This window comes from Oncorhynchus keta, chromosome 27 (assembly GCF_023373465.1).
Source record: "Oncorhynchus keta strain PuntledgeMale-10-30-2019 chromosome 27, Oket_V2, whole genome shotgun sequence".
Taxonomy (NCBI): Eukaryota; Metazoa; Chordata; class Actinopteri; order Salmoniformes; family Salmonidae; genus Oncorhynchus; species Oncorhynchus keta.
The window spans coordinates 11,092,850-11,107,816 of record NC_068447.1 but is presented as its reverse complement, the minus strand read 5'-3'; the positions used below and the strand labels follow the sequence as shown (position 1 = coordinate 11,107,816).

Below are 14,967 nucleotides of genomic sequence, written 5' to 3'. Positions count from 1 at the left end.
AGCTGCCACTCAAGTCCCAACTGCTGGCGGCCATAATAGTCCTGTGTCGCTGGCATGCATGGGTCTGATTTTATAAGGGCTCTCGGTGCATTCACTCCTGCCCCCGTCACCAGATGCCGCCAGACTTTTAGTCCGGTTTCTGGTTGATGGTTTCACCGAGGTCCGAAGTGGATACCAACATCACTACTTCACTGTCCGAAGGAGAAACCCAGGACGACCAGTATCTTCCACAGGAGGCTGCCGGGTCCAGTCTGTTGGCGTCCGCCCACCGCTCATCGCCAGCACTGCTTTTGTCTCAGGCTCACATAGCCTTTGTCATACCAGACTAACCCACAAGGCAGTGGGACAGTGGTTGATGGCTGCCAGGACATGTCCACACAAAGGTGGGCCGTACAGACGCATCTCTGGGGCCCACTGCTGCTCTGAGATCCCCTGCCTGTACAGACACATTTCTGAGATCGAAGTGCACGAAGCTGCTCCCCAATTCATAACAGGGCTAGCCGGCGGCAGCGAGCTTTAAGCGAGAGTTAGCAAGCACATGGTAAGCGGGCATGCAACTTTACCTCTACCTCGGCACTATTGCACGAGACCTGTCACGTGCACCCCTGCGGTTGCTTACTCACACGTGCACCCCTGCGGTTGCTTACCCACACGTGCACCCCTGCGGTTGCTTACCCACACGTGCACCCCTGCGGTTGCTTACTCACACGTGCACCCCTGCGGTTGCTTACTCACACGTGCACCCCTGCGGTTGCTTACCCACACGTGCACCCCTGCGGTTGCTTACCCACACGTGCACCCCTGCGGTTGCTTACCCACACGTGCACCCCTGCGGTTGCTTACCCACACGTGCACCCCTGCGGTTGCTTACCCACACGTGCACCCCTGCGGTTGCTTACCCACACGTGCACCCCTGCGGTTGCTTACCCACACGTGCACCCCTGCGGTTGCTTACTCACACGTGCACCCCTGCGGTTGCTTACCCACACGTGCACCCCTGCGGTTGCTTACCCACACGTGCACCCCTGCGGTTGCTTACCCACACGTGCACCCCTGCGGTTGCTTACCCACACGTGCACCCCTGCGGTTGCTTACCCACACGTGCACCCCTGCGGTTGCTTACCCACATGTGCACACTGACACTTTCAAGTTTGTTTTGTCTTTTGCAATGAAGTGTTTCCTTATAAATGTTCAGTCTTGCACACACTGCATTGTCTGTGTGGGGGTTGTTTGTGGTTGATGGTGTGTCAGTGACTGAGTGAAAATGTCATTAAACAGATGGTGTAATTCTGTCTCCCTCAGCCTTGTCACAAAACCGTCAGTCTGGGACAGTAGGTTTGATGCTGAGGAGAGGGAGAGCGATTGGGCCATTCCATTGCTCCAGGGTTGCAGGGAGTGGGGGGACGCTCAACTCACCTTCAAGGAAGGTTGGGACGTTCCACTCCTCCAGGGTTGCAGGGGGATCCAGCCACCATAACGTGTACACTACAGAGAGATTGGAGTATGTAGCTGGGAGAAAAAAAACACTGTCTATGCACATCTGTGTGTGTACATGTGTAATGGGGTCTTACCCAATGGAGCAGTCCATTTAGTGGCAACTCCCCCTATCTCTGCTCTATTTATAGCCTTTATCATCCAGTGATGTGGAAGAGGGACCTGCAGCACCACTGGCTCACTTGGTGCACCAACACAGCTCGCCATCCAACTGAGCAGCACCACACTAAGCAATGAGCTGTTGCTGTGCTCTAAATATGGCAATATGTGATTGTGATTCTGTACAGAGCAGCCTGACATCCAGCTGTGCTGATGTAGATCAGTGTTCAGCAGCAGGGAGGGAGGAGGGGCCTGGTGTTCAGCAGCGGGGAGGGAGGAGGGGCCTGGTGTTCAGCAGCGGGGAGGGAGGAGGGGCCTGGTGTTCAGCAGCGGGGAGGGAGGAGGGGCCTGGTGTTCAGCAGCGGGGAGGGAGGAGGGGCCTGGTGTTCAGCAGCGGGGAGGGAGGAGGGGCCTGGTGTTCAGCAGCGGGGAGGGAGGAGGGGCCTGGTGTTCAGCAGTTTCACTAACAGGCCTACAGCAGTGTAGCTACAGTTGGGCCCTGAAGACATGTATGCCTAGTCTACAACCAGGGCTTTCTGAGAGAGGGCCAGAATGACTCCACTAGCGACACCATGAATGTCGCTCTGTGGTCTGTTAGTTGGTAGAGGAACTAGAGTAGTGTTCTCTGTGTGTGTTGGTAGAAGAACTAGAGTAGTGTTCTCTGTGTGTTGGTAGAGGAACTAGAGTAGTGTTCTCTGTGTGTTGGTAGAGGAACTAGAGTAGTGTTCTCTGTGTGTTGGTAGAAGAACTAGAGTAGTGTTCTCTGTGTGTTGGTAGAGGAACTAGAGTAGTGTTCTCTGTGTGTTGGTAGAAGAACTAGAGTAGTGTTCTCTGTGTGTTGGTAGAGGAACTAGAGTAGTGTTCTCTGTGTGTTGGTAGAGGAACTAGAGTAGTGTTCTCTGTGTGTTGGTAGAAGAACTAGAGTAGTGTTCTGTGTGTTGGTAGAGGAACTAGAGTAGTGTTCTCTGTGTGTGTTGGTAGAAGAACTAGAGTAGTGTTCTCTGTGTGTTGGTAGAGGAACTAGAGTAGTGTTCTCTGTGTGTTGGTAGAGGAACTAGAGTAGTGTTCTCTGTGTGTGTTGGTAGAAGAACTAGAGTAGTGTTCTCTGTGTGTGTTGGTAGAGGAACTAGAGTAGTGTTCTCTGTGTGTGTTGGTAGAAGAACTAGAGTAGTGTTCTCTGTGTGTGTTGGTAGAAGAACTAGAGTAGTGTTCTCTGTGTGTTGGTAGAGGAACTAGAGTAGTGTTCTCTGTGTGTTGGTAGAGGAACTAGAGTAGTGTTCTCTGTGTGTTGGTAGAGGAACTAGAGTAGTGTTCTCTGTGTGTTGGTAGAAGAACTAGAGTAGTGTTCTCTGTGTGTGTTGGTCGAGGAACTAGAGTAGTGTTCTCTGTGTGTTGGTAGAAGAACTAGAGTAGTGTTCTCTGTGTGTTGGTAGAGGAACTAGAGTAGTGTTCTCTGTGTGTTGGTAGAAGAACTAGAGTAGTGTTCTCTGTGTGTTGGTAGAGGAACTAGAGTAGTGTTCTCTGTGTGTGTTGGTAGAAGAACTAGAGTAGTGTTCTCTGTGTGTGTTGGTAGAGGAACTAGAGTAGTGTTCTCTGTGTGTTGGTAGAAGAACTAGAGTAGTGTTCTCTGTGTGTTGGTAGAGGAACTAGAGTAGTGTTCTCTGTGTGTGTTGGTAGAAGAACTAGAGTAGTGTTCTCTGTGTGTGTTGGTAGAGGAACTAGAGTAGTGTTCTCTGTGTGTGTTGGTAGAAGAACTAGAGTAGTGTTCTCTGTGTGTGTTGGTAGAAGAACTAGAGTAGTGTTCTCTGTGTGTTGGTAGAGGAACTAGAGTAGTGTTCTCTGTGTGTTGGTAGAGGAACTAGAGTAGTGTTCTCTGTGTGTGTTGGTAGAAGAACTAGAGTAGTGTTCTCTGTGTGTGTTGGTAGAGGAACTAGAGTAGTGTTCTCTGTGTGTTGGTAGAGGAACTAGAGTAGTGTTCTCTGTGTGTTGGTAGAGGAACTAGAGTAGTGTTCTCTGTGTGTTGGTAGAAGAACTAGAGTAGTGTTCTCTGTGTGTTGGTAGAGGAACTATAGTAGTGTTCTCTGTGTGTGTTGGTAGAAGAACTAGAGTAGTGTTCTCTGTGTGTTGGTAGAGGAACTAGAGTAGTGTTCTCTGTGCGTGTTGGTAGAGGAACTAGAGTAGTGTTCTCTGTGTGTTGGTAGAGGAACTAGAGTAGTGTTCTCTGTGTGTTGGTAGAGGAACTAGAGTAGTGTTCTCTGTGTGTTGGTAGAGGAACTAGAGTAGTGTTCTCTGTGTGTGTTGGTAGAAGAACTAGAGTAGTGTTCTCTGTGTGTTGGTAGAGGAACTAGAGTAGTGTTCTCTGTGCGTGTTGGTAGAGGAACTAGAGTAGTGTTCTCTGTGTGTTGGTAGAAGAACTAGAGTAGTGTTCTCTGTGTGTGTTGGTAGAAGAACTAGAGTAGTGTTCTCTGTGTGTTGGTAGAGGAACTAGAGTAGTGTTCTCTGTGTGTGTTGGTCGAGGAACTAGAGTAGTGTTCTCTGTGCGTGTTGGTAGAGGAACTAGAGTAGTGTTCTCTGTGTGTGTTGGTAGAAGAACTAGAATAGTGGTCTTTGTGTGTTGGTCGAGGAACTAGAGCAGTGGTCTGTGTGTTGGTCGAGGAACTAGAGCAGTGGTCTGTGTGTTGGTCGAGGAACTAGAGCAGTGGTCTGTGTGTTGGCAGAAGAACTAGAGTAGTGTTCTCTGTGTGTTGGTGTACTCTCAGTGGAAACATTGTGGTTGCTGCTCTCTGCTCCAGTTCTGAGCTGTCTTAGTGTGGGAAATCAGGTCAGGATTCCTTTCCCCATTCTCTTTCTCTCTCTCCCTCTCTCTGCCACTTTGAATCTGTCCCTCGGTCTCTCTCTGCCACTCTGAATCTGTCCCTCGGTCTCTCTCTGCCACTCTGAATCTGTCCCTCGGTCTCTCTCTGCCACTCTGAATCTGTCCCTCGGTCTCTCTCTGCCACTCTGAATCTGTCCCTCGGTCTCTCTCTGCCACTCTGAATCTGTCCCTCGGTCTCTCTCTGCCACTCTGAATCTGTCCCTCGGTCTCTCTCTGCCACTCTGAATCTGTCCCTCGGTCTCTCTCTGCCACTCTGAATCTGTCCCTCGGTCTCTCTCTGCCACTCTGAATCTGTCCCTCGGTCTCTCTCTGCCACTCTGAATCTGTCCCTCGGTCTCTCTCTGCCACTCTGAATCTGTCCCTCGGTCTCTCTCTGCCACTCTGAATCTGTCCCTCGGCCTCTCTCTGCCACTCTGAATCTGTCCCTCGGCCTCTCTCTGTCCCTCGGCCTCTCTCTGCCACTCTGAATCTGTCCCTCGGCCTCTCTCTGTCCCTCGGCCTCTCTCTGTCCCTCGGCCTCTCTCTGTCCCTCGGCCTCTCTCTGTCCCTCGGCCTGTTATCTTACTTGCAGTTTCTCCATCTTTATTAGATTGGCTGTATTGGCCTGCATTTTCTCCCCATTAACCTCTTGCTCCTACCTGACACGCAGGCGTCCCATCTAGATATCTGTAAATGCAAATGCGCTACGCTAAATGCTAATAGTACTAGTTAAAACTCAAACGTTCATTAAAATACACATGCAGGGTATTGAATTAAAGCTACACTCGTTGTGAATCCAGGCAACAAGTCCGATTTTTAAAATGCTTTTCGGCGAAAGCATGAGAAGCTATTATCTGATAGCATGTAACACCCCAAAAGACCCGCAGGGGACGTAAACAAAATAATTAGCATAGTCGTCGCTACACAAACCGCACAAATAAAATATAAAACATTCATTACCTTTGACCATCGGTCCATATATAGCCTAGATATCGATCTATGAAGACTGTGTGATAAACAAAAAAAAATTGCGTCTTATAACGTAACGTCATTTTTTTAAATTTAAAAAAGTTGACGATAAACTTTCACAAAACACTTCGAAATACTTTTGTAATGCAACTTTAGGTATTAGTACACGTTAATAAGCGACCAAATTGATCACTAGGCGATGTATATTTTTGAGCTGTCCGTCTGGAAATAATGTCCGGGCGGAGACCGGATGAAATGGCTTGTCTCTTCTTTGTTTGACCAAGAAACAAAGCCTAGGCAAATGACAAGACTGTTGACATCTTGTGGAAGCTGTAGGTATTGCAACCTCAGCCCCATTTATTGTGGTTCGCCTTTATCAATGGGTTGAAGTGGCGGATGGATATATATTTCCATTTTCAGTGATCAGATTTTCCTGCGCTTTTTGATGAAACGCACATTCTGTTATAGTCACAGCCGTGATTTAACCAGTTTTATAAACGTCTGAGTGTTTTCTATCCACACATACTAATCATATGCATATACTATATTCCTGGCATGAGCAGCAGGGCGCTGAAATGTTGTGCGATTTTTAACAGAATGTTCGAAAAAGTAAGGAGGTAGGAGTAACAGGTTAACCCCTCCCTTGGTTTCTCTCTCTCTCGGTCTCTCCCGGTCTCTGTGTGCATGTACAGAAACTGATATCAGATTATGAGACCTCTCTATGAGATTAGTGTGGTAGCTGTGATCTATTAAACTGACATGGGGTGAGGGGCTACGGTGCCCAGCAAATATTCCAGAATCTGAAAGCGCTGTAATGAATATGATTAAGCCGACTTGTGATCATCATGATCATTGTTGTTCTTGTTCGAATTGGCGGCAATGTAATACGAGCCGTATTTGGGGCTCCCGATTGGCGCGGCGTGGCTAAGGAACTGCATCTCCGTGTTAGAGGCATCAATACAGACCCTGGTTTGATTCCAGGCTGTATCACAACTGGACGTGAATGGGAGTCCCATAGGGCGGCGCCCAATTGGCCCAGCGTCATTAGGGTTTTGCCGGGGTAGGCCATCATTGTAAATATGAATTTGATCTTAACTGACTTGCCTAAAAATGAGTAAATGTTGTAGCCATATTTTAATGTTGTCTTTCCTCTCCTAGTCTCCTTGTCTCCTATCCCATTACACCCCTCACTCTCATGAATCTCTTCCTCTGTCACTTCCTATCATTTTCTATTCTCCTCTTTCTTTCAGACAGATGGTAGGTCTTTGACCCTTTGTGAGAGGGTTGGAGTCAGTGAGTGTTTTTGAGGGTTCGACTTTGTGGAGTTGCTGCTGGTGACACAGCGGATCTGAAGAAGCAAAATATACACCTTTCTCTGTGTGTGGTGGCTGTGGCCCCTTTTTCCCCTAGACTCTGTGGGGTGCGGTGGCGACAGAATGTGAGCTGCCCTGCTAGGGAACCCAAACTGAGATTGAGAACAGATCGGCGTCGGAGCCTGAATGTCCGACTCATTAATCTCTTTAATGAATGGATTAGTCTCCGGATGGCTCAGCAGAGACACGGCCCACTAGAGGAAGAGGTCAGACAGACTCTCCTTAATGTGTAGACTAGAACCTACAATAACAGCCAGCTGGGAGGTCACCATCAAGTTCCTCTATCCCTATTGTCCTTTTTACCAGACCACCTCCTAGCTAGAGAGGCAGGTAGTCTAGTGGTTAAGTGTTTAGTCTGACAGTGGTAAGGGCAGCAGGTAGTCTAGTGGTTAAGAGTGTTGGGTCTGATGACAGTGGTAAGGGCAGCAGGTAGTCTAGTGGTTAAGAGTGTTGGGTCTGATGACAGTGGTAAGGACAGCAGGTAGTCTAGTGGTTAAGAGTGTTGGGTCTGATGACAGTGGTAAGGGCAGCAGGTAGTCTAGTGGTTAAGAGTGTTGGGTCTGAAGACAGTGGTAAGGGCAGCAGGGTAGTCTAGTGGTTAAGAGTGTTGGGTCTGAAGACAGTGGTAAGGGCAGCAGGGTAGTCTAGTGGTTACGAGTGTTGGGTCTGATGACAGTGGTAAGGGCAGCAGGTAGTCTAGTGGTTAAGAGTGTTGGGTCTGATGACAGTGGTAAGGGCAGCAGGTAGTCTAGTGGTAGTGGTGAAGAGTGTTGGGTCTGATGACAGTGGTAAGGGCAGCAGGTCGTCTAGTGGTTAAGAGTGTTGGGTCTGATGACAGTGGTAAGGGCAGCAGGTTGTCTAGCGGTTGGGCCAGTAACCAAAAGGTTGCTGGTTTGAATCCCCGAGCCGACTCGGTTGGCCTGCGTTGGCTCCCCTCGGCCTGCGTGGGCTCCCCTAGCCCTCGGCCTGCGTGGGCTCCCCTAGCCCTCGGCCTGCGTGGGCTCCCCTAGCCCTCGGCCTGCGTGGGCTCCCCTAGCCCTCGGCCTGACTGGGCTCCCCTAGCCCTCGTCCTGACTGGGCTCCCCTCATCCTGACTGGGCTCCCCTCGTCCTGCGTGGGCTCCCCTAGCCCTCGTCCTGCGTGGGCTCCCCTAGCCCTCGTCCTGCGTGGGCTCCCCTAGCCCTCGTCCTGCGTGGGCTCCCCCTCGGCCTTGCTTGAGTGTTTAAAGGGGAGTTAATGGCAGAGTTGCTTAGTGTGGGTTGTTTGTAATCAATCACCAGTCTTTATGACTACATAGTACTCTAGCTATTTGAGCAGGAGAAGTTAAAGGCAGAACAGAGCCTTGCTCCAGGGCTTTGACAGGTGTATTAACCCCTCTCTATGCTGCAGTGTCCAGGTGGCCGATGGTTTGGCCCAAAGCCCGACTTTCACACTCTGGAGGATGACTGTCTGCCAGTTGTCATATGACCTTATTTTTTATTTATTTATTGAACCTTTTATTTAACTTGGCAAGTCCGTTAAGAACAAAATCTTATTTACAATGACGGCCTACACCTGCCAAACCTGGACGACGCTGGGCCAATTGTGCGCCGCCCTATGGGATGATCTGCTGACAGGCATGAGGAGTTGTTTTCTGAGGGTGGGACGGGGAGCACTGTCTTAGCTGTCAACTTTAGCCTAGTTCTGCCCTGCCTGTGTGCATCATGATGGCAGATAAGAGGTCCGACTGGTCAGTGTGAGTAATACTCAACATGTTTGACCAGCGGTGTAGATTAAAAGCTGTCCCTTTGAGGTCACTCGGAAATGTAATCTAACCGCAACAGTTTTGTTTATTTGAGTTTACTCAACAAACAAGACGTACTGATTTGGAATTGCACTTTTGCCCTAGAAGCACAACACATCCAGTGTTTTCATTATGACTCAGCAAAGGTCAGACTTCAACATCAGAGAGGCATGCCTGGCAATTTATTACTCAAATACTGGATGATACAATCTAGAAGTCCTGCGTCATCACTGAAGAATGCAGCATTTGACAGGAAATCCGTCCAGTGTGACCAAAGGGTTTTGCAACCCTCTTGTCTTTCGTTGGGCTGGTTTAAAGCGGAATCTGGCCTTTTTTTGTTAGTTTTATTCATAGGCTTCTGTGTTCTCAGGGCTTTGCCAGCATTCTGTAATTCACCCAACTAGGCTAGCTGAACATTCTGGATTCCTTTCTGCGTTTGAATGGAACACTCCCCGTTTACCATTGTTTCAATTCTGTTTGGTAACTGTGTTCCCTCTGCATATTTTGCCTTTCAGGTTGCCAAACTGAGCTGAGGCCTCTATTGAAATAGACCTGCCCAGATCAGCTGATGCTGAATTATTTGAAAGGCTCTGGTAAATTCAGATTCTCTTTCTGGGGACCTACGTGCTCTAAATTATGAAGAGGAACACTTTAGTCTAAACCTCAAAACTATCTTAAATATTGCTTACATTCTCTAAAATAGCACCTTTTCATTGATTTAAAAAAAAGATAAGTATTCTGAGTAATCTTGTGGTCAGTGTTTCACCAAGGAGATGTTGTTACAGGTCATGATGGTGGTGAAACCCAGCGGGGTTACCTGTTAGAGCTAACTCAGGGGCCGGTGGTGTTGTGGGCCTTTCCTCTCAGCCACGTAGCTCTGTATAATCTATCAGACACAAACACACCGATCAGCTGCTCTCTGGTAACCTTGGCAACCTTATAATGAAATGTTGTTTTTTTCCCCCTTTGCCCCACGGACTTCTCCATCCATCCCTCCTCTCTCCTTCTCTCTTCAGCTATCGATTATTTTGTTTTTAAACACAAAGAAAAACCCAGAGGCTGGAAAACATCTTAAGAATGGCTGCTCTTACCACCTGACATCTCTGGGGAACAAGTGGAAAACACTGGAGAGAGTAGGTTTAGGGCTAGGTAGCTCACAGGGGACAGAACCACTCAGACCTGGAGAATGACTAACATTACAATGTGCCTGTGGGATGTACTACCAGTCATTTAACATGTGGGGTTTACTACCAGTCATTTAACATGTAGGATAGACCTGTGGGATGTACTACCAGTCATTTAACATGTGGGGTTTACTACCAGTCATTTAACATGTGGGAACATACTACCAGTCATTTAACATGTGGGACTACCAGTCATTTAACATGTGGGGTTTACTACAGTCATTTAACATGTACTACCAGGACTACCAGTCATTTAACATGTGGGGTTTACTACCAGTCATTTAACATGTGGGGTTTACTACCAGTCATTTAACATGTAGGATAGATTTAACATGTGGGGTTTACTACCAGTCATTTAACATGTGGGGTTTACTGTCATTTAACATGTAGGATGTTTACCAGTCACTACCAGTCATTTAACATGTAGGATCATTTAACATGTGGGATTACTACCAGTCATTTAACATGTGGGGTTTACTACCAGTCATTTAACATGTAGGACTACCAGTCATTTAACATGTGGGGTTTATTTACTACCAGTCATTTAACATGTGGTCATTTAACATGTGGGGTTTACTACCAGTCATTTAACTACCAGTCATTTAACATGTAGGAGTCATTTAACATGTGGGGTTTACTAGACTACCAGTCATTTAACATGTGTGGGGTTTTAACTACCAGTCATTTAACATGTGGGGTTTACTACCAGTCATTTAACATGTGGGGTTTACTACCAGTCATTTAACATGTGGGGTTTACTACCAGTCATTTAACCTCAGTTCACTAGTCATTTAACATGTGTTTACTACCAGTCATTTAACATGGTCATTTAACAACCAGTGTGGTTCATTTAACATGGGGTTTACTACCAGTCATTTAACATGTGGTTCTGTCAGTGTGTGGACTGTGTCGGGGTGTGTGGTATGGTCATGCCTGGGCAGGTAGAATACACATGAGACCTCCGGAGATCAATAGGCACTGATGACTACAGGGTTGAGCATTATGCTGCTGCCTGCCATGATTACAGACCACAGGAAGCAGTGTAGAGCTGACACAGACCAGGGCAGAGACATTGAAGATAAACCTAGATGATATGGTAGAAAGATGAACAAGTGTGTTAAAAATCAAATGTATTCTTGTATTTGATTAATATTCTTTCAGGGAGGCTATTCAAGAGAGGGAAAGTGAAGTGAACTCTTATCCTATTTTTATTAAGGCTTTTGGTTTCACTATTGGTTTTAACTATTCTGATATGCTTTCACACATCATGTCATCGCAAACCGAGATCTTTATTTTCTACACCCACAGCATTCCTGTCATTCCCCTTCATGCTGTTCTCACAGGGAGCGATACTCTGTGGCTTCACCTCTCAGTGAAAGGGAGATAACTAATCAGTTGTCCAACTGAATGCATTCATTAAGCCACCATCTCTGCCATAGTCTACGGCGCCCAGCGAGCAGTGGGTTAACTGCCTTGCTCAGCAGTGGGTTAACTGCCTTGCTCAGCAGTGGGTTAACTGCCTTGCTCAGCAGTGGGTTAACTGCCTTGCTCAGCAGTGGGTTAACTGCCTTGCTCAGCAGTGGGTTAACTGCCTTGCTCAGCAGTGGGTTAACTGCCTTGCTCAGCAGTGGGTTAACTGCCTTGCTCAGCAGTGGGTTAACTGCCTTGCTCAGCAGTGGGTTAACTGCCTTGCTCAGCAGTGGGTTAACTGCCTTGCTCAGCAGTGGGTTAACTGCCTTGCTCAGCAGTGGGTTAACTGCCTTGCTCAGCAGTGGGTTAACTGCCTTGCTCAGCAGTGGGTTAACTGCCTTGCTCAGGGGCAGAATGACAGATGTTTACCTTGTCAGCTCAGGGATTCGGTGACCGGCCCAATGCTCTAATCACTAGGCTAACTTCAGAGTGCTGCTGACTCCTGCAGCACAGTTAGCCTTACATGTTGACATTACAGTCGTCTGTCTGCAGAGTCGAAGGAGTTTGGTTTGGCTGTGGTGGGTTTGTTTGGACAGTGTTTGCACCAGAATCATTGAGTGATGATTGCGAACACTATGGGTGTAATATACAGTATTCGTTGCAGTAGGTTTATCTGTAGGTCTACTCTGCAGGGAGGGTCAGGCCTCAGCTAGCTGGCACTGCCAGAGACGGACACTACTGTTGGCCCAGACAGACATAATACTGTAGACCAGGGAGGGTCAGACCTGAGCTAGCTGGCACTGCCAGAGACGGACACTACTGTTGGCCTACAGATAAACACTGCCAGACAGACATAATACTGTAGACCAGGGAGGGTCAGACCTCAGCTGGCTGGCACTGCCAGAGACGGACACTACTGTTGGCCTACAGATGAACACTGCCAGACAGACATAATACTGTAGACTAGGCAGGGGCGACTCCAGTCCTCGGAGGCCGAAGTGATGTCACACTTTATCCCCATCCTTAGCAAAGCCAGCTAATTTTTTAACTATACTGAAGAAAAATATAAGTGCAACATGCAACAATTTCTCTAAAATGAAGTTGGAGGTGGCTTATGGTAGAGAAATTAACATGAAATTCTCTGGCAACAGCTCTGGTGGACATTCCTGCGGTCAGCATGCCAATTACAAGCTCCCTCAACATGACAACTGTGGCATTGTGCAGTTTTGTCACACAACACATCTTATTGTCCCCAGCACAAGGTGCACCTGTGTAATGATCATGCCACTTAATCAGCTTCTTGATATGCCACACCTCTCAGGTGGATGGATTAACTTGGCAAAGGAGAAATGCTCACGAACAGGTCATGTAAACAGCATTTGAGAGAAATCAGCTTTTTGTGCGTATTGAACAATTTTTATTTCAGCTCATGAATCATGGGACCGACACATTACACGTTGCGGTATATATTTTGTTTCAGTATAATTGCGTTATAAACTGAAGTTCATAATTAGTTGATTATTGGAGTCAGGTGTGTTAACTGGGGCAAAACTGTGACACCAATCAGGCCTCTCCCTGGTCTACAGTATTATGTCTGTCTGCCAGTGTATCTGTAGGCCAACAGTAGTGTCTGTATCTGGCAGTGCTAGCTAGCTGAGGTCTTCAGGACTGAGGAATAGACGTCAATTCGACGTATGTGCTGTTATCTGACCCTGCCATGCCCCCCCCCCACACACACACACACACTTATTCTTGGAATCCTTTCCTTTGAAAAACATCTCTCGATTCCTCAGAAGCTTTTTACCAGACACCTTCACAGCTGTGATGTCACAGTCACAAATCCTGTCAAGGGAAACACAACCGTCGTTGGCTATTTTAATGTTTCTTTGCTTCCGGCTCCATTGTTCAGTATTCTTCTGTATTTGAAGGAGTGATGACTGTATCACCCTGTTAGAGGGGAAGGAAGAAAGGGGTTGTGGGAGATGTGTGCACCACCCATCTGTAATCAAAGCAGCATGTTTGGAATTCCTCTGGAATGAGTCTATCTTACTTTACTTTCAGCAACGGGACAAAGACTCTGTGTCTGACCATCTGAATGTTACGTCATGAAGGTTTACACAAACAGAAATGTAAACTACTTGGTTTATATAGTTATCAGTCTTGATATTATATTGTCTGAGAACCATTTGTTTTACTGGCCAGTGAAGTCCACTATTCACTCACCGCACTGAAAACAACCTCAGCCAGCCGGAAACATCAGTGCCAGATGTAATCGGATGTATCATCCAGTGTGTGCTGCTTCCCTCTTGTGGCTGTAGCCAGAAGTGCAGACCTTTATGTCAGTGTTCTGGGACATTCTCATGTGTTCTGGGACATTCTCTCGAATGATTTCCTGGAAGGGGTGGGCTCAAGATGACCCCGATGGTGAGGAAAATGTCAACAGTGAAAGGGATTCACTTGGGGGTTACTGTTGTTCCACATAGGGAGGTTTTCTGGTTGTGGATGTGCTGGTAGCATTTATATTTGGCTCTGGTTTTTTTAAATGAGTGCATTATATAAAAGGTATAGAGTCGTTTTGGGTTTTGTTTTTGGTTATACCTCATTTTGTTCACCAACTCCCTTCTCTCTATCTCCAGGACCGGTTTGCAGAGATCTTTGGGATGGACGCTGCAGCTGAGAGCAGGAAGTCTCAGGAGAGCTTTAAGAAGTGGTTTCTGGCGGGGATGACCCTGGTCACAGGAGTCGTCGTAGGGTCACTCTTCGCTCAGAAACGCCTGTGAGAACGACAGCCACAACAGAGGCCGTCTTGTACGGGGTGGAGGGGGGTGGAATGAAGGAATTAGTTTAACTTTTCTTATTTCTCCTTTTTAATTTCCAAGAAAATACATTATGTTTGAACCTTCCATCCCACCATACACTGAGGACTCTGACAAACTGTTGAGATTAAAGACAGCGTGACGGTCACTTATGTTACCCTCATCAGACCTCCCTGCAACACCCTAAAAACACCAGAAAATGGAGGGAGGTATCTAGAACTGTCTTGACCTCCCTACAACACCCTAAAAACACCAGAAAATGAAGGGGAGGTATCTAGAACTGTCTTGGGCCAAACCTTCCTGTTTTCCCCTTTTGTTTACTCTTTCCTGTTGACCTTTTCTCCAATTGCTGTATTAATTCGTTTTTTTTTTTACAAATGTAACAGTGATTCAGAAACAAGCTAGCGCATCATATTAGGCGCATTGGCCTGAAATTAGTGAGGTAATTTAAATTGTCGTGTGTGTGTTCATTTGTTTGTTTTTATTTTTTTACCATTAAAACCCACGTGATCATTTCCTGTTGTGATGGTGGTCAAATACCTGGCACACAGAACACACAACGTGCACATCAAACCACTAGCCAGTGACAAAGAGTATTTATCTAGCAGCTGGGGATAGAGGCTCAGTTGGAGAGAATGTTCCGTGTTTAAAACTTACAACACAACCTTGTGATCATTTTAGCTAATGAGATTGAAGATGAATGAAGCCGAAACCTTATTTAGTGAGATTACAGATCATTGAGACCTCTGACGTTCATATAGATAGATCTAAGACATGAGAAAATGTTGTCAGGTCGGACCCTTTCAACCTGCCACCTCTGTCTGCCTTAGTTTTCACACTTGGCACATTCATTTCTGATCTCCTTCCTGTCACAGCAGCTGATGGCGTGCGTCAATCAACACCCAACCTGCTGTTCAGAGCACATCTGTCAAACCTGGTCGACAGAGACTGAGGAAAACAATTCCTTGGTTTCCAAACATCTTTA

At 47.0% G+C, this 14,967-nt stretch overlaps 1 protein-coding gene across 1 annotated transcript in view; it reads left to right on the top strand.

The window, feature by feature from the left end:
- The window catches only part of LOC118359536 (bcl-2-like protein 1), a 31,379-nt gene extending 16,882 nt beyond the window's left edge, over nt 1-14,497 (top strand). The window contains exon 3 of the mRNA XM_035738041.2: nt 13,803-14,497. Coding sequence (XP_035593934.1) covers nt 13,803-13,946 — 144 coding nt within the window. The 3' untranslated portion in view covers nt 13,947-14,497. The remainder of the gene's footprint in view (nt 1-13,802) is intronic.
- The last annotated feature ends 470 nt before the right edge of the window (nt 14,498-14,967 follow it).